This window comes from Temnothorax americanus, unplaced genomic scaffold (genome assembly GCF_048541705.1).
Source record: "Temnothorax americanus isolate GAGA-0224 unplaced genomic scaffold, ASM4854170v1 Scaffold21, whole genome shotgun sequence".
NCBI lineage: Eukaryota > Metazoa > Arthropoda > Insecta > Hymenoptera > Formicidae > Temnothorax > Temnothorax americanus.
Window position 1 is genome coordinate 3,386,232 of NW_027509349.1, and position 16,938 is coordinate 3,403,169.

The 16,938-nt window shown below is 40.2% G+C and overlaps 1 protein-coding gene across 8 annotated transcripts; it reads right to left on the minus strand.

The window, feature by feature from the left end:
• Nucleotides 1-236: 236 nt before the first annotated feature.
• Nucleotides 237-15,625, minus strand: LOC143897878 (uncharacterized). Of its 8 annotated transcripts, XM_077406827.1 has the most exons (10): nucleotides 15,488-15,625; nucleotides 14,960-15,214; nucleotides 6,289-7,090; nucleotides 5,976-6,189; nucleotides 5,744-5,883; nucleotides 4,292-5,666; nucleotides 3,956-4,193; nucleotides 3,787-3,872; nucleotides 3,497-3,723; nucleotides 237-3,334 (listed from the first exon to the last, which is right to left on the minus strand). In XM_077406827.1, exons 6-10 carry the CDS (start codon nucleotides 4,562-4,564, stop codon nucleotides 2,875-2,877), a joined length of 1,284 nt encoding a protein of 427 aa, XP_077262953.1. In that variant the 5' UTR covers nucleotides 4,565-5,666; nucleotides 5,744-5,883; nucleotides 5,976-6,189; nucleotides 6,289-7,090; nucleotides 14,960-15,214; nucleotides 15,488-15,625; the 3' UTR covers nucleotides 237-2,874. The 8 variants fall into 8 exon arrangements, 6 of the variants coding, with proteins under 6 accessions (XP_077262953.1, XP_077262954.1, XP_077262955.1 ...); XM_077406829.1 differs by having other exon boundaries at nucleotides 3,022-3,260; nucleotides 4,292-5,883; XR_013257019.1 differs by having other exon boundaries at nucleotides 3,125-3,260; nucleotides 3,497-3,674; nucleotides 4,292-5,883.
• Nucleotides 15,626-16,938: the final 1,313 nt, after the last annotated feature.

A 16,938-nucleotide genomic window follows, 5' to 3' on the forward strand; every position in this document is an offset into this window, starting at 1 on the left:
CAATCTTGTATTATTAAAAAATAGTATTTTTTTACAATTTCAAAATGCGTATTTTTGATGTCGTTAGATTTATGAAAAAGGAAATAAAAATAAGATAATCATTTACGTGATATTTGTTTTAAATTGCGTATTTATAGAAAATATTATAAAAGAACAGTGAAAGTATTATAAAAGTTTGACTATATTGTATACCATTATTGAAGTATTAAATATATTTTTTACATCTGTTTGTTCGCGAAATCGCTGATTAATCCCGACGATGGAAGCGGGATGAGAAGGACGCGCGTGGAAGGTGTTCACTAATTATTCACTTTATTTCTTGTGTAACTCAGACCACAGTCTGAGCCGTCTTTAATATGAGAAGAGATATATACAGTCTGACCTGAGAGTGGTGGGCAGTCTTTCGGATTTCACTAAGCATAAGAAGTCTTTGTATAAGAAGTCTTTGTGTATCGTTCGTGAGTGGGCGAGGCAGTTATATTAATTGCCGTCCTATTCGATGAATCGCCCGTGAGCCGGTGAGAAACGTGGCGGTCGGCACTCGCGCACATGTGAGTCTGAGTCGTCGTGTTGATGTATCCTGAGTAGAGCTGGATGTGTGGTCGCTTTACATGTTAATGCAGTATCTCAGCAGCTGTAATCACTGCGGTGAGCACTTCAATGTGTATAGTCACAATCAAGATGCACAGAGCACACATCGTGCGTCTGATCACTGCGCGGCCATTTGCACAATTGCCTCGATCGTGAGGAAGACGTTGGCGATGAGCGCGCCCGTGCGGGCGCGAGCTACCGCGGTGATGCGGGGTCGATATCCGATCGATACTGCCATCTGATCGGGCGGCGCAACGGTAACGGAATCTCGAACACTGTTAATTGCTCAAATTTTGGCCGTTTTAAACTACTTAGCTGTTGCTTTGTCGAGCAAAATTCCATTGTTATTTGTTAATATAATATTAACAATCCCGGCATACACATAAGCGATGTTCCTCACATATATATGGGTCTTAATAATTGTCTTATATATATTTAATTTTAACACTTATCTAACTTCTTTTGATGTTATTTTTCTTAAAAAGTCACAAAAAACAATTTTTTGCACAAAAATAACGAGTTTTAAGACTCTGCAGTATTTGGCACACGTAGCCTCTGTGTGCAAGGATCATTCGTGTTCGTTCGAGATTTGTAATCCAGTACTCAAATTGTGATTGTATCAACAGAATTTAAGGAGGTTCGATGGCTTCATCGGAGGGAGTAGTGAGACGCGGGGGTTCTGGAAACAGCGCACTAGCGTTTGAAGTAGTGGGAGAGAAGAGGATTGCTCTGATTGGTCGCCGCGTGCGTATAATGCGTGCTGCTGTTCACGTCGTTCACGATCGTGGCAGTCTAGCAGACGAAAAATCAAGCAATTTATGCTTTAATAATTAATTTTTCTACGAAATGTGCGGTAACCTTCCCCTTTCTTTCGCTCATTTATTTGTAAATTATTAAGTTACATGTGCATATTTTTCTTCCTTATCATTTGCATTTTTTCTTGCACTTATTTCATTCTTAAGGTATATGCAATATATCATTTCCCATAAAAACCTATGTTAAAAATGCAGCCAATTCATGAAATTTTAATATGTTGTTTTGGAATACAAAATAGAATTATGTGAATTTTTTGGGAATTTTTTACCGTCCCGTTTTGAAAAAAATCTAATCCAAAAATTGTACTTTTTAAGTTTTTGGAGTAGATTTTTTTCAAAACGGGACGGTGAAAAATTCCTAAAAAATTCACATAATTTTATTTTGCAATCCAGAACAACATATTAAAATTTCATGAAACTCTCTGCATTTTGTTGTAGCCATCGAACCTCCTTAAGGTAGTCCTTTCGTGAGAACAAGTATTAGATAGGTACCTAAATTTGATATATGTTAAATATACAGTAATAAGGGGCATGTGTACGAAAAATCAGGTGAGGTTACCGACACTTTACAAGAAATAAGTCATTCTAAATGTGCGTTCGCGGAGCGTGCCATTGTCATTCTATCCTTGTTTATATCTAATGGACGAGAAAGATAGAATGATGAAAATCGCCACGGCCGAGGTTTTTAACGAATAATACATGTACTTAGCGATCAGATGATACATTATTCATGTCTTAAAATATTTCCTGAAGTTTCCAGATTTTGTACGTACCTTGAAAATAAGGGCTTGTCGAATGTTTTGCTCTGATATATGAGGTTAAATAAGTAGTGGATCCAATCGCATATTGCTTTACTCGTACCGTCATGGTGGCGAGGTAAATTTGGCAACGCTGTATGTCAGAGCCGGGACTAGACATTTCGGCGCTCGAGGCGAAAGAAAAAATGCGCCCCTTAGTAACAAAAAATATTTTTTTATGGCATGTAAAATGTAATAAAAAATGATATTAATTAGGTATTGCATTATGTAAGTAATGAACTGTTTTTCAGATACATGTTAGCCCGAAATTCTGCAAAAATTGTAAAAAGGATTATTTTGCAATTTCTTTTCTTTTTTATTTGCCTTGTATATTATCTGTGGTAACTTCTATTTTTTCTACCTATACATATTATCTCTTCTCCCTTTACCATACATAGAGTGAAAAATTCGAGACTCAAAGGAAGATAGAATCCAGTGGAATAATGAATAAAATTTTAGGGTACGTATACTGAGCATATATATGAATAAAAAATATTCAAATATTGTTAAATTGTTATACATACAATATTTATTCACTTATATTATGATAAATTATACACTTTAATTAATGTTTGAAGTTTGCTCTATTCGAGCTGTTGCACAATCGCCATGAGTACTTGATTTTTTTTCGTTACTCGAGGCTTGCCTCTAACATCTTCGCAAAGCAGCATTCAAATCCCTTCCGGTCCAAAATCAGTGAATGTCTTTTCAAGTATTTCCAATGTGATGCCGGCTTTTGCCATTTTAGTTTTCATGCCAGCCGAGATGTCTTTCAAACTTTCGAGAGTGATTTTGTTGTGTGCATGGACGACAGCATTATTCTCTGCACGCAAGATTTCACCGGTTGTTTTTATTGTTTCCTTTATCATATCGTCGGTAATTCCGCTACTGTAAACTAATCTTTTTAGAATTGAGACGTCGGTAACAGCATTATGAGCTCCTGCTATTGACTCAGACCCTAAGAGATCTTCCGCAAGAGCTGTTTGGGTATACCTTTTCTTTTTTTTCTTCCGATTCGGAAGTAAATTGCGAAAGAGATGCAACGTATCTGCAAAACCTATTACGACAGACTGAAATTCTTCAAGAAATCCGAACTTTTTCATGTGTCGCAATATCAACGGTGCATCGAATCTAACATAAATCATGATAACCGATAAAATATTCGACCATTATCAGACGCATTTTGACTTTAATAATGTGCGATATGAAACGTTTCTTTGACCTAAAATTCTATTAAAAAAATAGCGTTTTACTGTGTTAGTGCATGAATAAAATTAATTCTCTGAAATTCACCTAAATCCGTTGTGAGCTGTGAGAATTATATTATTTCCGATACTCCGTAAATAGGCAATGAAGTTTTTGAATGCCATTTGAGGTGGCGTTGTGTCAACTTGCTGATCATTCAAAAACATCTCACCCCCATGGATTTGAAGCCCAGTGACTTCTGCGGCCCTGGAAGACATGCCTCCCGCTGGAACAATATATGCATTAAATGTTTCCTTCTCGTGCACAGCTGCTATCTGAAAGTGTAGGAAAACCTGAGTCAAGTGTTTCGCCTTCTAGCTTTCACAATAGTGACAGACCTGGCATATTTCTGAGGACTTCGACAGTCCGGTTGTTTCCAAGTCAAAAATTACTATCTTTGCATCTTGGTGGTCGGAAGTATCAGCTAAAAGTAAATATTTCTTGCATTTATATTGGGGATGACCGTTCATGAAAACCAGCGTCTATAAGATTAAGTGCAGAGGATACCTCGGTAAGGACTCTCATCAATGAATCCAGACACACTGTTCAATCCGCTGTCGGTCTCATACGTAAATCCTTCGCGACGCTGTACGGATGCCATTTTACTTGATCGGTTTTTCTTATAAAACAGTCTTCTTCGTTTCGCTTCGACAGTCCGTAAATTTTCGATTTTTCGTTTTCTGACATTTTCCTTCGATTCGCGGAATTTTACTGTGCTCGGCGACAGATTCAGCTCTTTATAAATCTTGAACATAGCAGTAAATAAAATTGGAGTTGCAAATCGGTTGAACGGATGAGAAATTGATTGAATACAGGCGAGTTTCGTACAACTAAAATAATCACCTGTTCAATGTAGGTCACTCCAATATTTTTTTGGCAAACTGATGCAGCTACTCGAAAATTGAGGGACTCTGACGCTCCGTAGTATTTCGATTTTGGAGCTTTGCTGGCAACTGTACTGTTAAAGGATTCGTTGCCTTGGCTAGAACCGCACGGTGCCAATTTGTCAGAATTATTCGCAAATCTCGTGAAAACAGAAGTAAGTGCAGATTTTAGCTGTGGATCCGATAAGGGCTTTCCATGAGGAAGGCCTTTGTGCTGATACTTTTTACCCATGCTAGAATAGCGACACCACTCGCCACAACGCTCATGACTGCCAAAAGCGTGAGACACGACGTTTTTTAACGCATCCTTTACTGCTTCAGGATTGCCTTCATTCTTTTTTATCGCGCAAGTAAAGCATCGTGAAAAATACTCGATGATTTTAGTTGGCAGCTTCAAACCATACAACGCATTAAAGTGGTCCTTTCGCGGACCCAGCTAGTCAAGTAACAGTCCGTCATGAGGTAATTGAAAACAAACATTACACAGCATTCCAATAATTATAATAATATAACATGATTTTACACGCACGATTTAATCGTATTTAATTATTCACTAATTAAAAAAATATCACATTAGTAGTGCGGTTGGACTCGATTTAGGTTAGGTCAGGCATGACAGTACGAGTAAAGCAATATGCGCGTGGATCCATTACTTATTTAACCTCATATATCAGAGCAAAACATTCGGCAAGCCCTTATTTTCAAGGTATGTACGAAATCCGGAAACTTCAGGGAATATTTTAAGACATGAATAATGTATTCATCTGATCGCTAAGTACATGTATTATTTGTTAAAAACCTCGGCCGTGGCGATTTGCATCGTTCTATCTTTCTCGTTCATTAAATGTAAACAAGGATAGAATGACAATGGCACGCTCCGCGAACGCACATTTAGAATGACTTATTTCTTGTAAAGTGTCGGTAACCTCACTTGATTTTTCGTACAAATGTCCCTTATTACTGTATATTTAACATATATCAAATTTAGGTACTTATCTAATACTTGTTCTCACGAAAGGACCACCTTAATCATCGCCTTGGATGCGTGGTTTAGATCAGACCACTTATCTATTCGTGTGGTAGATTCGCGCCGTACTGCTGCAATAGTTGATGAGTCGTCGTCGCCAATCAGTACGTTAACGCAAACGTTTTCGTCCTTCAGATGCTGGTTATGAACCATCAACTCCACAGCCATGTCAGGCTCCATAGACTTCGCGCTACCTTCATAGTTTTCCCGTCGCGGGAGTGCCCCCGTGCGCAAAATACACATGCCTTGCATCGAACTGCGTACCCGAGGATTAACATCGACCGATGCCCGATGAGACTGCCTTGACCTAAGTATCGACGCAAATAACAAACAAACGAACTAACTATAAAGTATTTGAAGTCTCGTGGTTACATAAATTCAAACCAGAGAGACTGTTATAAGCTCGACCAGTTCCGCGCTTCTGCCACCCAGCGTCGTATGATACGACGATCTTGACGCTTTCCTCTTGATTCACCTCTGCCATCGTGATACTGTTTTCTTCATCATTAGATTGTTCGGGATTGCTGAAAATACAACCCAATATCTGACTATGTGTAATCTGATATCAAATTGAACTTTACTTTAATTCTATTTTTATTGAATGGAAAAAAATCACTTTGATAGCTCTGCCTCAGGAGTAATGTTTGCAGCTACTGTTAAGGATTTTTCCACTTTGATAGCTTCTCGACAGCTATTTCGAGCTACACTCTCGATAGCTGGACCGACAATTCTCTCATTACGTTTTAGTGTTGCAGTTGAAAAACTTGGTATATCTAGAGCAGAAAGGATTATGTTCAGCTGCGATTCTCCAATGCCACCGTCTATCATTGCTGCAATGCATTACAAAGAAGAAATTAAATGACGTAAGCTTTAAAATATAGCAAAGAACAAAACGTTGTGTATACGCATTTTATAATAAATCAACATACCTGTTGCCGCTTTGAGGTTCACATGGTATAATCTCTCATTTAGTAGGTGTTTATTTGTATGAATTGTGTAGATTTTATTACACTTTACACATTTCACATCAAGTACGCTTGCCAGACCGAATTTCTGCTCACTTTTGACGTAACGAAGTGATAGAGGAATGTCACAAGCTATGCACCAAAGATTGAGAGCAAGAGTTTTCAGTTCTACAATACGGCGACCACAGATTTCAAAATCGGGCACGTTAAATTAGAGACAGCCGGAAGGGCAGCTTTTTTTTCGACGCAAGCACATTTTGTCTCCAACGATATTTAGATTTCGAAACATAGCATCCTTTCTCACGCCCGTGCACAGCACGAATATTATGCCTTTCCATTGCTCATAGAACGGAGACGTGATACGGAGACGGAGACACGGAGACGGAGACGTGATACGGAGACGGAGACGGAGACGAAGACGTGATAACAAATTTGTAGGTTATACAAAAGACTAGCTACTGCGGTGTTGCCAAATGTATCTGTACGCCAATCGGACGAAAAAATCGAGTCCAACCGCACTACTATTGTGATATTTTTTAAATTAGTAAATATACTTAAATATGATTAAATCGTGCGTGTAAAATCATTTTATATTATTATAATTATTGGGATGTTGCAATATGTTTGTTTTCAATTATCTCATGACGGACTGTTACTTGACTAGCTGGGTCCGCGAAAGGACCACAAGGTAGGCGTCTCGCTACGTGCTAGTCATGTGACTGTTTGTAGGTTTTTACGCTCAGAAATATATTTCAGGCAATTTTTGCTAAGGAAAAAATAATTTTATGAATTATGGTGTTAAAATTTCATACGTCACAAAGTATGTTACTTTTTCCAAATTATGTGATTTTTTTCATTTGACTCCGTTTTGATCAGCTCTGATCATGCGAGTCGTCGAGAAAGGTTACAAGTGAGAAAAATACTTTTCGATTGAATTTTGACAATTACTGAGAAAGGGTTTCAAAACGCATGAAGGGGTGTCAATCACTATCCAATTCGGCTAAGAAAGACGAGCCCCATAACCTGCAACTACAGTGATTAGCCAGCGGCGTTGCCAAGCCTTCCCATCCTCACCTCGACTAAAAAATGTCTGCTCGATTACCGCATTTTCACTAAAATAAACTAAAAAATTAGCAGCGAAATCTTCGGTAAACTATATCTATATATATATACATATATATATATATATATATATATATATATATATATATATATAAAACAAAGTCGGGTTAGTTACAGCACTTATAACTCAAGAACGGCTGGACAAATTTTGAAAGTATTGTATATGAAGTAGGGGTAGAATTTTCTGGAATAGCAGAATAACTATTAAAAAAAACGTTTTTCACGTAAAAAAAAATTATTTCTAGAAAAATATCCAAATACATAGGAAAAATACATACAGGAAGGGAGAGAGGGAGAGAGGGGTGAGGGGGAGGGGGAGGGGAGAGAGAGAGAGAGAGAGAGAGAGAGAGAGAGAGAGAGAGAGAGAGAGAGAGAGAGAGAGAGAGAGACTATTTGCGTGTCTTAATACACATGTTCTCCGGGGCGAAGCCCGGCGGGGCATGCTATAGGCTGTATAATTTTTCGTTACCGATATTCTGGAAACCGGTTTTTTTAATTTCTTCAATTTTTCGGGAAATAGGAAGGGAGAGGGGAGAGAGAGAGAGAGAGAGAGAGAGAGAGAGAGAGAGAGAGAGAGAGAGAGAGAGAGAGAGAGAGAGAGAGAGAGAGAGAGAGGGAGAGAGGGAGAGCGGGAGAGAGGGAGAGAGGGAGAGAGGGAGAGGGAGAGAGGGAGAGGGAGGGATAGATAGATAGATAGATATTTATTTATGCCATAGTCAGGACTTTAGGCAAAATAAAAAAAATGTACAAAAGAACGCCGTGTACATGGCAATAAAAACACAAGGCCGCAGTGTACATGGCAATAACAATAAAAATATCAAAAAATAACATAATAACGGTGAACAAAAATATCGAAAATGACATGATAATGGTGACAGTGTGTGCACCAATCTCGCAGACGAAAGAAACAAAATCGCAAAATTATAATGAAATGACAACTAGAGTGACTAACTACGTGAGGCGACTAGATTGGATAAGGATTATGCTCAAATATTGGCAAAATTAACGCAAAATGTATAATGAAGTAGCTTAAAACTAAATTACTGACTAAGGCGACTAGATTAAATATGACCCGTGTTCAAACGCTTGAATGCCTCAGAGTGGAAGCAGGCACAGAACCAGACTCAAGGGAAAAGATGTGGTTGTGGAGCTTTCGTTTGAATTCAATGATAGTCGATGAGGACACAATCTCTGAAGGAAGCGAGTTCCACAAATAGATACCCGCGAGATGGAAAGATCTATGATATGTTTCCGTCCTATGGGTGGGAATTTGAAATGCATGCACCACTACCAGGCGTGACGAACGTCTGATCGAGGAATCGGGTTTGATGAAAATGTCGGAAAGGTAACCTGGAGATATGCCGCGGGATATCTTATACATCTCGATTCCCAAGAAATAGAGTCGTCTGTTCTTTACGGACAACCATCCCAGTTGGTGACGAAAAGGCGTGATATGTTCGTCGCGTCTTAAATTGAATATGAAGCGAATCGCACAGTTTATAAGCCTTTGCAATCTAGTGTCAAGCTCGTCAGTGACATCATTGTACACAAGAGAACAGTAATCCAGCAAAGGCCAGATGAGTGCGGTCACAAGTTTCACACGAAGTTGACGAGATAAGGAGTTTTTGTGAAACTTGAGCTTGTATAGCGTAAAGTGGACTCTTTTGGAGATATGGGAGACATGGCTATCCCAAGATAGATCAGATCTCATAATGACGCCCAGATTTCGCGCTTCGGTAACGTAGGGAATCGAAATACCACCAACGGAAATAAGAGGAAGGTCATTGAGGTTGAGTTGTTTGATATAACCTTTGCTTCCAAATATTAATACCTTGGATTTGTTGAGATTGAGGGTCAGTCCATTTGCAGCCGCAAATTCAGAGACAACATTCACATCATGCGCCACAAATTGCAGCCCGGCATTTAATTGACTTAAGAGGCACCTGCGATAAATTTGAGTATCATCGGCAAATATCAAATGTTCTGTGAACCTTAGAAACGCGCCGATATCATTGATGAAGAGAGAGAAAAGGAGCGGTCCAAGGACAGATCCCTGCGGGACGCCAGCAGTGACAGATAGCCATTCTGAGAAGACGCCCTCCAAATCCACAACTGCTTGAAGACGACCGGTGAGGTACGAAAAAATTAGTTTCAAAGCTTGATCAGAAAAGCCTAGTTTCCTAAGTTTGGTAAGAAGCAAATGATGGGAGACAGTGTCGAAAGCTTTGCTGAAATCAAATAGGACAAGGATCAACACTTCGCCCACATCAACGCCATACTTGATGTCGTGGAATAATCGCAGAAGGGCAGACTGAGTAGAAAAACACTTGCGGTAGCCGGATTGTCGACTGTCTAGAATATGATGAGATTCAATGAAATCGGTAATCTGGCGATGTAGAATCTTTTCGAACACCTTGGAGAGCTCGCATAGGTTGGCTATGGGCCTCGTGTCGGAAGGAGAGGCAGGAGATTTAATTTTAGACAGTGGGCGTAGAATGGCACGCTTCCACAACGACGGGAAGTAACTAAGTCTGAGACAACTATTGAAGAATGAAGTGAGTAAATTACTCACGTGTGGCAGGGCCAATGCGATAGCATGCAGTGGAAGGTGATCGCAACCTGAAGCAAGAGAAACAGAAGATGAGGAGACAAGAGAGCATAGATCATCAGCGGTTATTTGGGAAAAACTGAAAGTAGGATTGTCAGGCTCTATGGATGAAATGATGTCAGAAAATTGAGATTGAGTACAGGAAGGAAAGCAGTTTGAGATGGATGCGTAGTGAGCATTGAGAGTATCGCGTGAGAAGTAATTCAGCGGTGAGGATAAAGGTGATTCGATTAGGCCAAGATTAGTGAGTTCGCGCCATAGCTTGGATGGATTGGAAATCGCAGTTAATCTGGTCATGTTGAAGTGCTCTCTAGCCTTCCTCATTTCTACCGTGAGACTGTTCCTGTACTGCTTATAAATATGAAAATCGAGAACAGAACCTGATCTTCGGGCGATATTATATAGGCGGTTGCGATGCCGAATACCACGTACGAAAGCCTCAGTGAGCCAAGGTGCCGAAGGACGATACACACGAAAAGTACGGATGGGCGCATGGATGTCGAGACTAGAAGCGAAATCTTTGGTTATAGTACTCAGGATGCTGTCTAAGTCGGGCTCACTGAGGCTCTCAAGGCCAAAGTCTACCACGAAAGACGAAGACAGCAAGGAGGTGAGAGTTTCCACATATCTGTGTTCGTTAAACTCTTTGTAGCTACGACGGGTCAATGTACGATCCGCGGGAGACTGGACGGCGAGTAGATACGTGAGTTCTATAAGGTCGTGACCATTGATAAAGGGTGCATCCGACTTTCGAAACGAAGAGACCTTGTCCAAGCTATCGAAAATAAAGACATCCAACCATGAATCGGAAGAGCGAGTATGATAAGTCGAATGCGACTCCACAATGTTGAGCGACAATTGCGAGACTATGTCTCTGAGGTGATTAGGTTCGTATGATGAGGAGAGGAGATCACAGTTTAGGTCACCCGAGATAATGATATTCTTATAATTATGAATTAGCGAAGTTAGAGCATCGAGAAACCTACTGAAATTTTTACCCTTCGGTCTGCGATACATCACGGTGAAGAGTAGAGGTTCGCAAGCATTGCCTCGAATGTCAAGAACGAGGAATTCGGGTTCATTAGAAAAGGACGACGGTGACGACGCCAGGACACGAGCACGCAATGAGTCGTGGACAAAGCAAGCAACACCCCTTCCCTCCCTGCCCTCCCTGTCCACTCGTAACAGACAGTAACCTGGGATACGAACTAATTCGTCAGAAATGTGAGAGTGGAGCCAGGTTTCCGAGATCGAGATAATATGAAAGAAATTAGACATTAAATGAGCACGGATTGACTCGATATGGGCAGGGAGGGAGCAGGCATTGAAGCACGCGATACGGAGACGACCACGCGAAGCAGGAGGACCCACAGCTGCCGCCGAGAGTCACTGGAGCCTCTCGAGATCGGCCTCGGAGGCGATAGAAATCGGCGGCTGGCTACGGTCCCTGCGGACAAAAACACGCCCGTCGCTACTCCACACATGCGCGAACGACAGCTGCTTCGCCCTGACTCGCGCCTGGCGCAGCAACTTATAAGTATGAATCGGGAGCAATTCATTTACAAAAACGTTGCCAGGAATGTTAGTCGAGAAAACGTCGTTGATAGGCAATCGGCGCTTGCCACGCATGATCCTAATGATGTGGTCACGAATCTCGCGGGACTTGAGCGCGACTATGACCGATCTGCGCCGACCCCCAACGCCAGCACAATCTACGACAGGGGCGGACGCAGATGTAGCGTCATGATCTGAGGACGCAACACGCGCCGCTACATCGCGAGTCTCAAGAACGTCGGAAGTAAGCTGAGGAATTCCCAGCGCACGAAAAACACACGCGACAAGCTCACAAGATGATTCAGTGAGAGACGATGGGATTCCGGAGATAATAAGATCCGACGTTCGAGGGACGCGCGACGCAGCAGCCGAGTCGCCGCCAATCTCCTCGCCGGCACGCGGAACAAGCTGAGCGGCCTTTAAAGCCTGGACATCTCGCGCCAGAGCAGAGCTTTCTTGCTCAAGCTTGTCGATGCGCTGGGTGTTATGAGCGACAGTGTCCGCGATGAGACTAAGTTTGTTCAATTTGTCGTTGATCTCCTTATTTGTGCGTCGCTGCTCGTCAACAAAGGCAGAGAGTTTAGTGTCCGAGTCCTTCAGTTGCTCACACAGTCCCTGGAGCATGACTTCAATTGAGGCGCGCTCCCGAGACTGAGCCTGCACCCGAGCGCACGATGATCCACCTAAGAAGTCAAAGGCATGCGCACCCACATCAATAGCCGGTGAAGGAGGGGGGGGGTCGAGTGAAGCCAATAGAGATTTGCAGCAATTATCTGCATATCTGGTGGCTGCATAGGGTTTAATGCAGCCGGGATGGAACACCCTCCTGCACACCCCGCACTCGAGTATCTGGTTGACAATCGACTTCCCACACTTGGCACACGTGCGCGATTCCATGCTCGGTCCAAATTACACGATGTGGTCCAAGTTACATGATGCGAGAAGTCAACTGACAGGGACTCACGATATGCTCGCACCGTATAGACGCCGGTAGAGGCAAATCGAGTGACGATACTATCGATCGACAAACGTCGATATCGACGCTGAACCGAACGGCACTCCAGGACCGCAAGTGCAGGAAAGTACAGATCAAGCGGCAGGCACATGCGCAGAAGAAGACAACATCCTCCATGAAATGATTCTCAGAAATAGTATAGCAATAATGAGAAACACTCGTCGCGAAAATACCAGGAATTCGGCGAAGCCCGATGCGTACCAATAACAGCACGTGACGAGCAACAAAAGGACTTGCATAAACCTGCAACAAAAGAGCCCGAAGGCAGCTTGCGGCAGAAATATATCCAGTTGAGATAGGAGCAACACAACGGACGTGCACACACCGTACTCACCAGAGAGAGAGAGAGAGGGAGGGAGGGAGGGAGGGAGGGAGGGAGGGAGAGAGAGAGAGAGAGAGAGAGAGAGAGAGAGAGAGAGAGAGAGAGAGAGAGAGAGAGAATGAATGAATGACCTTTATTAGCTTTCTCAGCTATTTTTACATACTACATATTTATACATACAACAGAACGTACTCTTTTAGCACACGTTTGAACATTTTTAGTTCTTCGCATCTTTTAATTTTGGCTGGCAGTGCGTTATACATTTTTACTCCTTCATAGAAAATACTTTTTTGCGCATTTCTCGTCCTACGAAACACTATTGCTATATCGCCGGTTTGTCTGGTTTGCCTATCATTGTTCTTTCCCACTAATTCTAGACGGTCTTTTAATTGTACCGGTAGCATGTTGTTCACCGCTTTAAAGATAAATGTACACACATTATAATATAGCCTCTGTCTTATGGACATAAATTGCAGCGCTTGCAGCATATGCTCCACTTTGGTATATCTATTGCATTGCAGTATGACTCTCATAGCTCGATTTTGCGCTTTTTGCAGCCTGGTTAGCTCCGTTTCACTCATGTCAATTAATAATGTTGCACATTACTCAAAATGAGGAGCTATGATTGTCTTATATATCGTGCATCTGGTATAAGCCGATATATAACTACCTATTCTATTAAGAAAACTCGTTTTTTTTCCTATTTTCTTTAGCATATAATCACAGTGATCTCTAAATCTAAGCCTATCGTCAATCATTATACCTAGGTATTTCATCATTTCGACACGCTCTATCTCAGTTCCATCTAAGCATGTCAACATAATATTACCTCTTAGCTCTTTTCTTACACTTCTAATTATCATATATTTCGTTTTCCCTGCATTCATTTTTAACTTATTTATATTCATCCACTTTTCTCTCTCTCTCTCTCTCTCTCTCTCTCTCTCTCTCTCTCTCTCTCTCTCTCTCTCTTTCTACTATAACAAACATCGAATTCATTTTCCTTTCTAGTTCTGCGCTATTTTCTCCCTCTACATATATTAAAGTATCATCGGCAAACATTTTTATCTTACACTCTTCTGGACAGACTTTGATTATATCATTTATGTAAAGTATAAATAACAAAGGTCCCAATACAGATCCCTGTGGAACTCCATATTCCGTTGCCATTAATTTTGACCATTTATTATTAAATCTCACCTTCTGAGTTCTATTCGTTAGATATGAATTAAACCATTCAAGAACCTTACCTCTGATTCCATATTGATATAATTTTCCTAGTAATCTTTCCCTATCTACTGTTTCAAACGCTCGCTTCAGATCCATGAAAATTACCCCCACCATTCTCCCTTCACTAACTATCAGTTTCCATTCGTCTATAACAGTTTGTATCGCTGTTTCACATGAATAGTGTTTTCTAAAGCCCGATTGATGTTCAGTTATAATACTATTATTTTCTAAATATAATTCAATTTGCTTTTTTACTACTAATTCTAGCACTTTCTCAAATATAGGTAACACATTAATAGGCCTAAATTCACTCGCCTTCTTGGCTTTATCTATTTTTGGAATCGGTATTATTGTAGACATTTTCCAACTTTCTGGACAGCAACCATCTCTCAGAGAGAGAGAGAGAGAGAGAGAGAGAGAGAGAGAGAGAGAGAGAGAGAGAGCGGGAAGGAGGTTAGGCGGTACGAAGTTCGCCGGGTCAGCTAGTATTTTATGTTTGCATCGGATTCTTCGAAATCTAATGTACAAAAAGCAATGTTTTTTCTCACTTCATCTAATCGAAAAATGCGAAAATATGTGATTGAAACCGTGATAGAGCCTTCTTTTTCTGGCCGTCTGTATGAAGTAATGCAAAATTTGTGATTTTCGAGATCGATTTTCTAGAGTAAATAGTCGGTAAGGAGCCACAGAAAAAATCGACTGCAAAGCTGATCATATAATTTGATATAAAATCCGAAATCGAAAACTTTATCTAATACATGCCCTGACGAGACGACTACCTTACCAAGTTTTTTCCTGAAGTAGCCCTTTACTTGAAGTTTTTTTCCAGCTACTACAAATGGCACCACCTCTGCTGAGTTTCAAAATATTACAGGTAATAAATTAATTTTGGCCAGACACAAATAGACCCTTGGACAGGGGCTGATGGTTAATCTTCTTTTAATAATCCTGCATGCAATATATACGCGGTGTAATAGCGGAGATTTGGGGTATAAATTTTGCCGGATCATCGAGATTTCACCGCCCGCACGACATAAACCTGCAATTAAACGCCCAAGTAGGATATATAATTATATATATGTTTAACTGCACCAAAACAGCACGCATGTCATCAAAAGACATCGTAAAAACATCTTTAAGATGTTTTTAGTACGTATGTTTAAAACGTGTCTTATATAAAGATGTCTTTTTATAGATATGTGTATGCTGTCTGAGAAAATTCATAATGAGTTGAAACTAATGATATTAGTGATAGTGATGAATAAAATCGTGATAACATCATCATAATGTTATTATGAATTTTATGTTTTACCTGGGAAAGATTCGTGCTCGAAAGAAAATAAAATGTCGGTAGATACGACGATCTTCTCCACAGGTACGGCGGTAATGTTTTCATATTTCTGACGAATCGATCGCATTATTTTGCGCGTCATTTATTTCCACGGGACTGGGCGTTAGCACTTCCTCGCGAACTTCACCATGACGACGGCAACGCCAGGTCGGCGATGCCAGGTCGCATTGATCCCCTTTAGTAAGTACGGTAACGGCCATCAACAAAGCAACCAACGCCGTTTGCATCCCGTTTCTGGGACTCGGATCTCGGAGCAATAAACCTCCGCTACGGAGTCGACCTAGAATCATATTCGGCTGATCACTCGGATGAAGGTGATTTATAGTAACGACCCGGATAGCTGCACAAATCTGTCGAGAACATATTTTGAAGGTGTCTATATACTACAAGTTTTGTCGATAGAATGTCAATATAATAGAAATATAATAGAAATTGAACCAGAATCTGTCGTTTATAACATTTAATTTGTATTCCATTTAATTATGTTTACGAAATGGCAAATTTTGTTCGGTTTCTGCCGATAATTTGCTGTTAGATAATGTCAGATTCTGCCGGTATAAAACACGAGTTTAATATGCAGATATATGGCAAATCTGCTGCCAATCTGTTGTCATATCTGCGGGCAGTTTATTGCTTATTGTGCGAGGAGGAAGCCCCATGAAGAATCCGATAGAAAAATTTCTAAGAATTCGGTAGACCTTCGAAATGGACTTGGGAAAGTGTCTTTTAATTTTGATGACGATTAGAACATATAATATGTTTGCGAAAGATACATTTGTATAGGTAGAGCTTAAATACACATTAATCATGCTATCCTAAATGTTCCGTAATTTTAGGGCCTTTGACTAGCAAGACCTGCAGTGATTGATCTAGAGATATGGTCTTTTGGTAATTAGAAAAGTCATTAGAATTTATGTTCCTCTCTTACAGTTTAACGTTTGCTATCTCTGGTAATAGTAATTTTTAGATATCCTGTACATCTGCGGCATGTCTTACGTACTGTGTAATTATAATCTTATACTGTAATTATATATATATATATATATATATATATATATATATATATATATATATAGGTAGCAGTTGTAAAATTCTGTTGTATAATTTGATTACGTTATTATGATCCTATCTTTGATAATATTTACATGTCATTACAGGTTAGCTTTCCAGTCTATTGAATTAATAATTATTTTTCATCAATTAAATGCCGAAAAAGATAGATAAATATATTAGCAGTTACAAAATATCTATTGTAGATTGTAGCTGATGTATCTTTTTATTTATCAATGAATATTATGCGTACTTAGCAGCTTTATTAATACTCAAAAGCATATTTATTCTATCACAAATTATTTATATGTTATACATTATCTGCACGTATTACATCATATTTTGTAATAAATCAGTGAACC

Bases quoted from the DNA above. Each gene is read 5' to 3' on its own strand.
- LOC143897878 (XM_077406826.1), bottom strand. From the start codon at position 11,332: ATGTCTAATTTCTTTCATATTATCTCGATCTCGGAAACCTGGCTCCAC.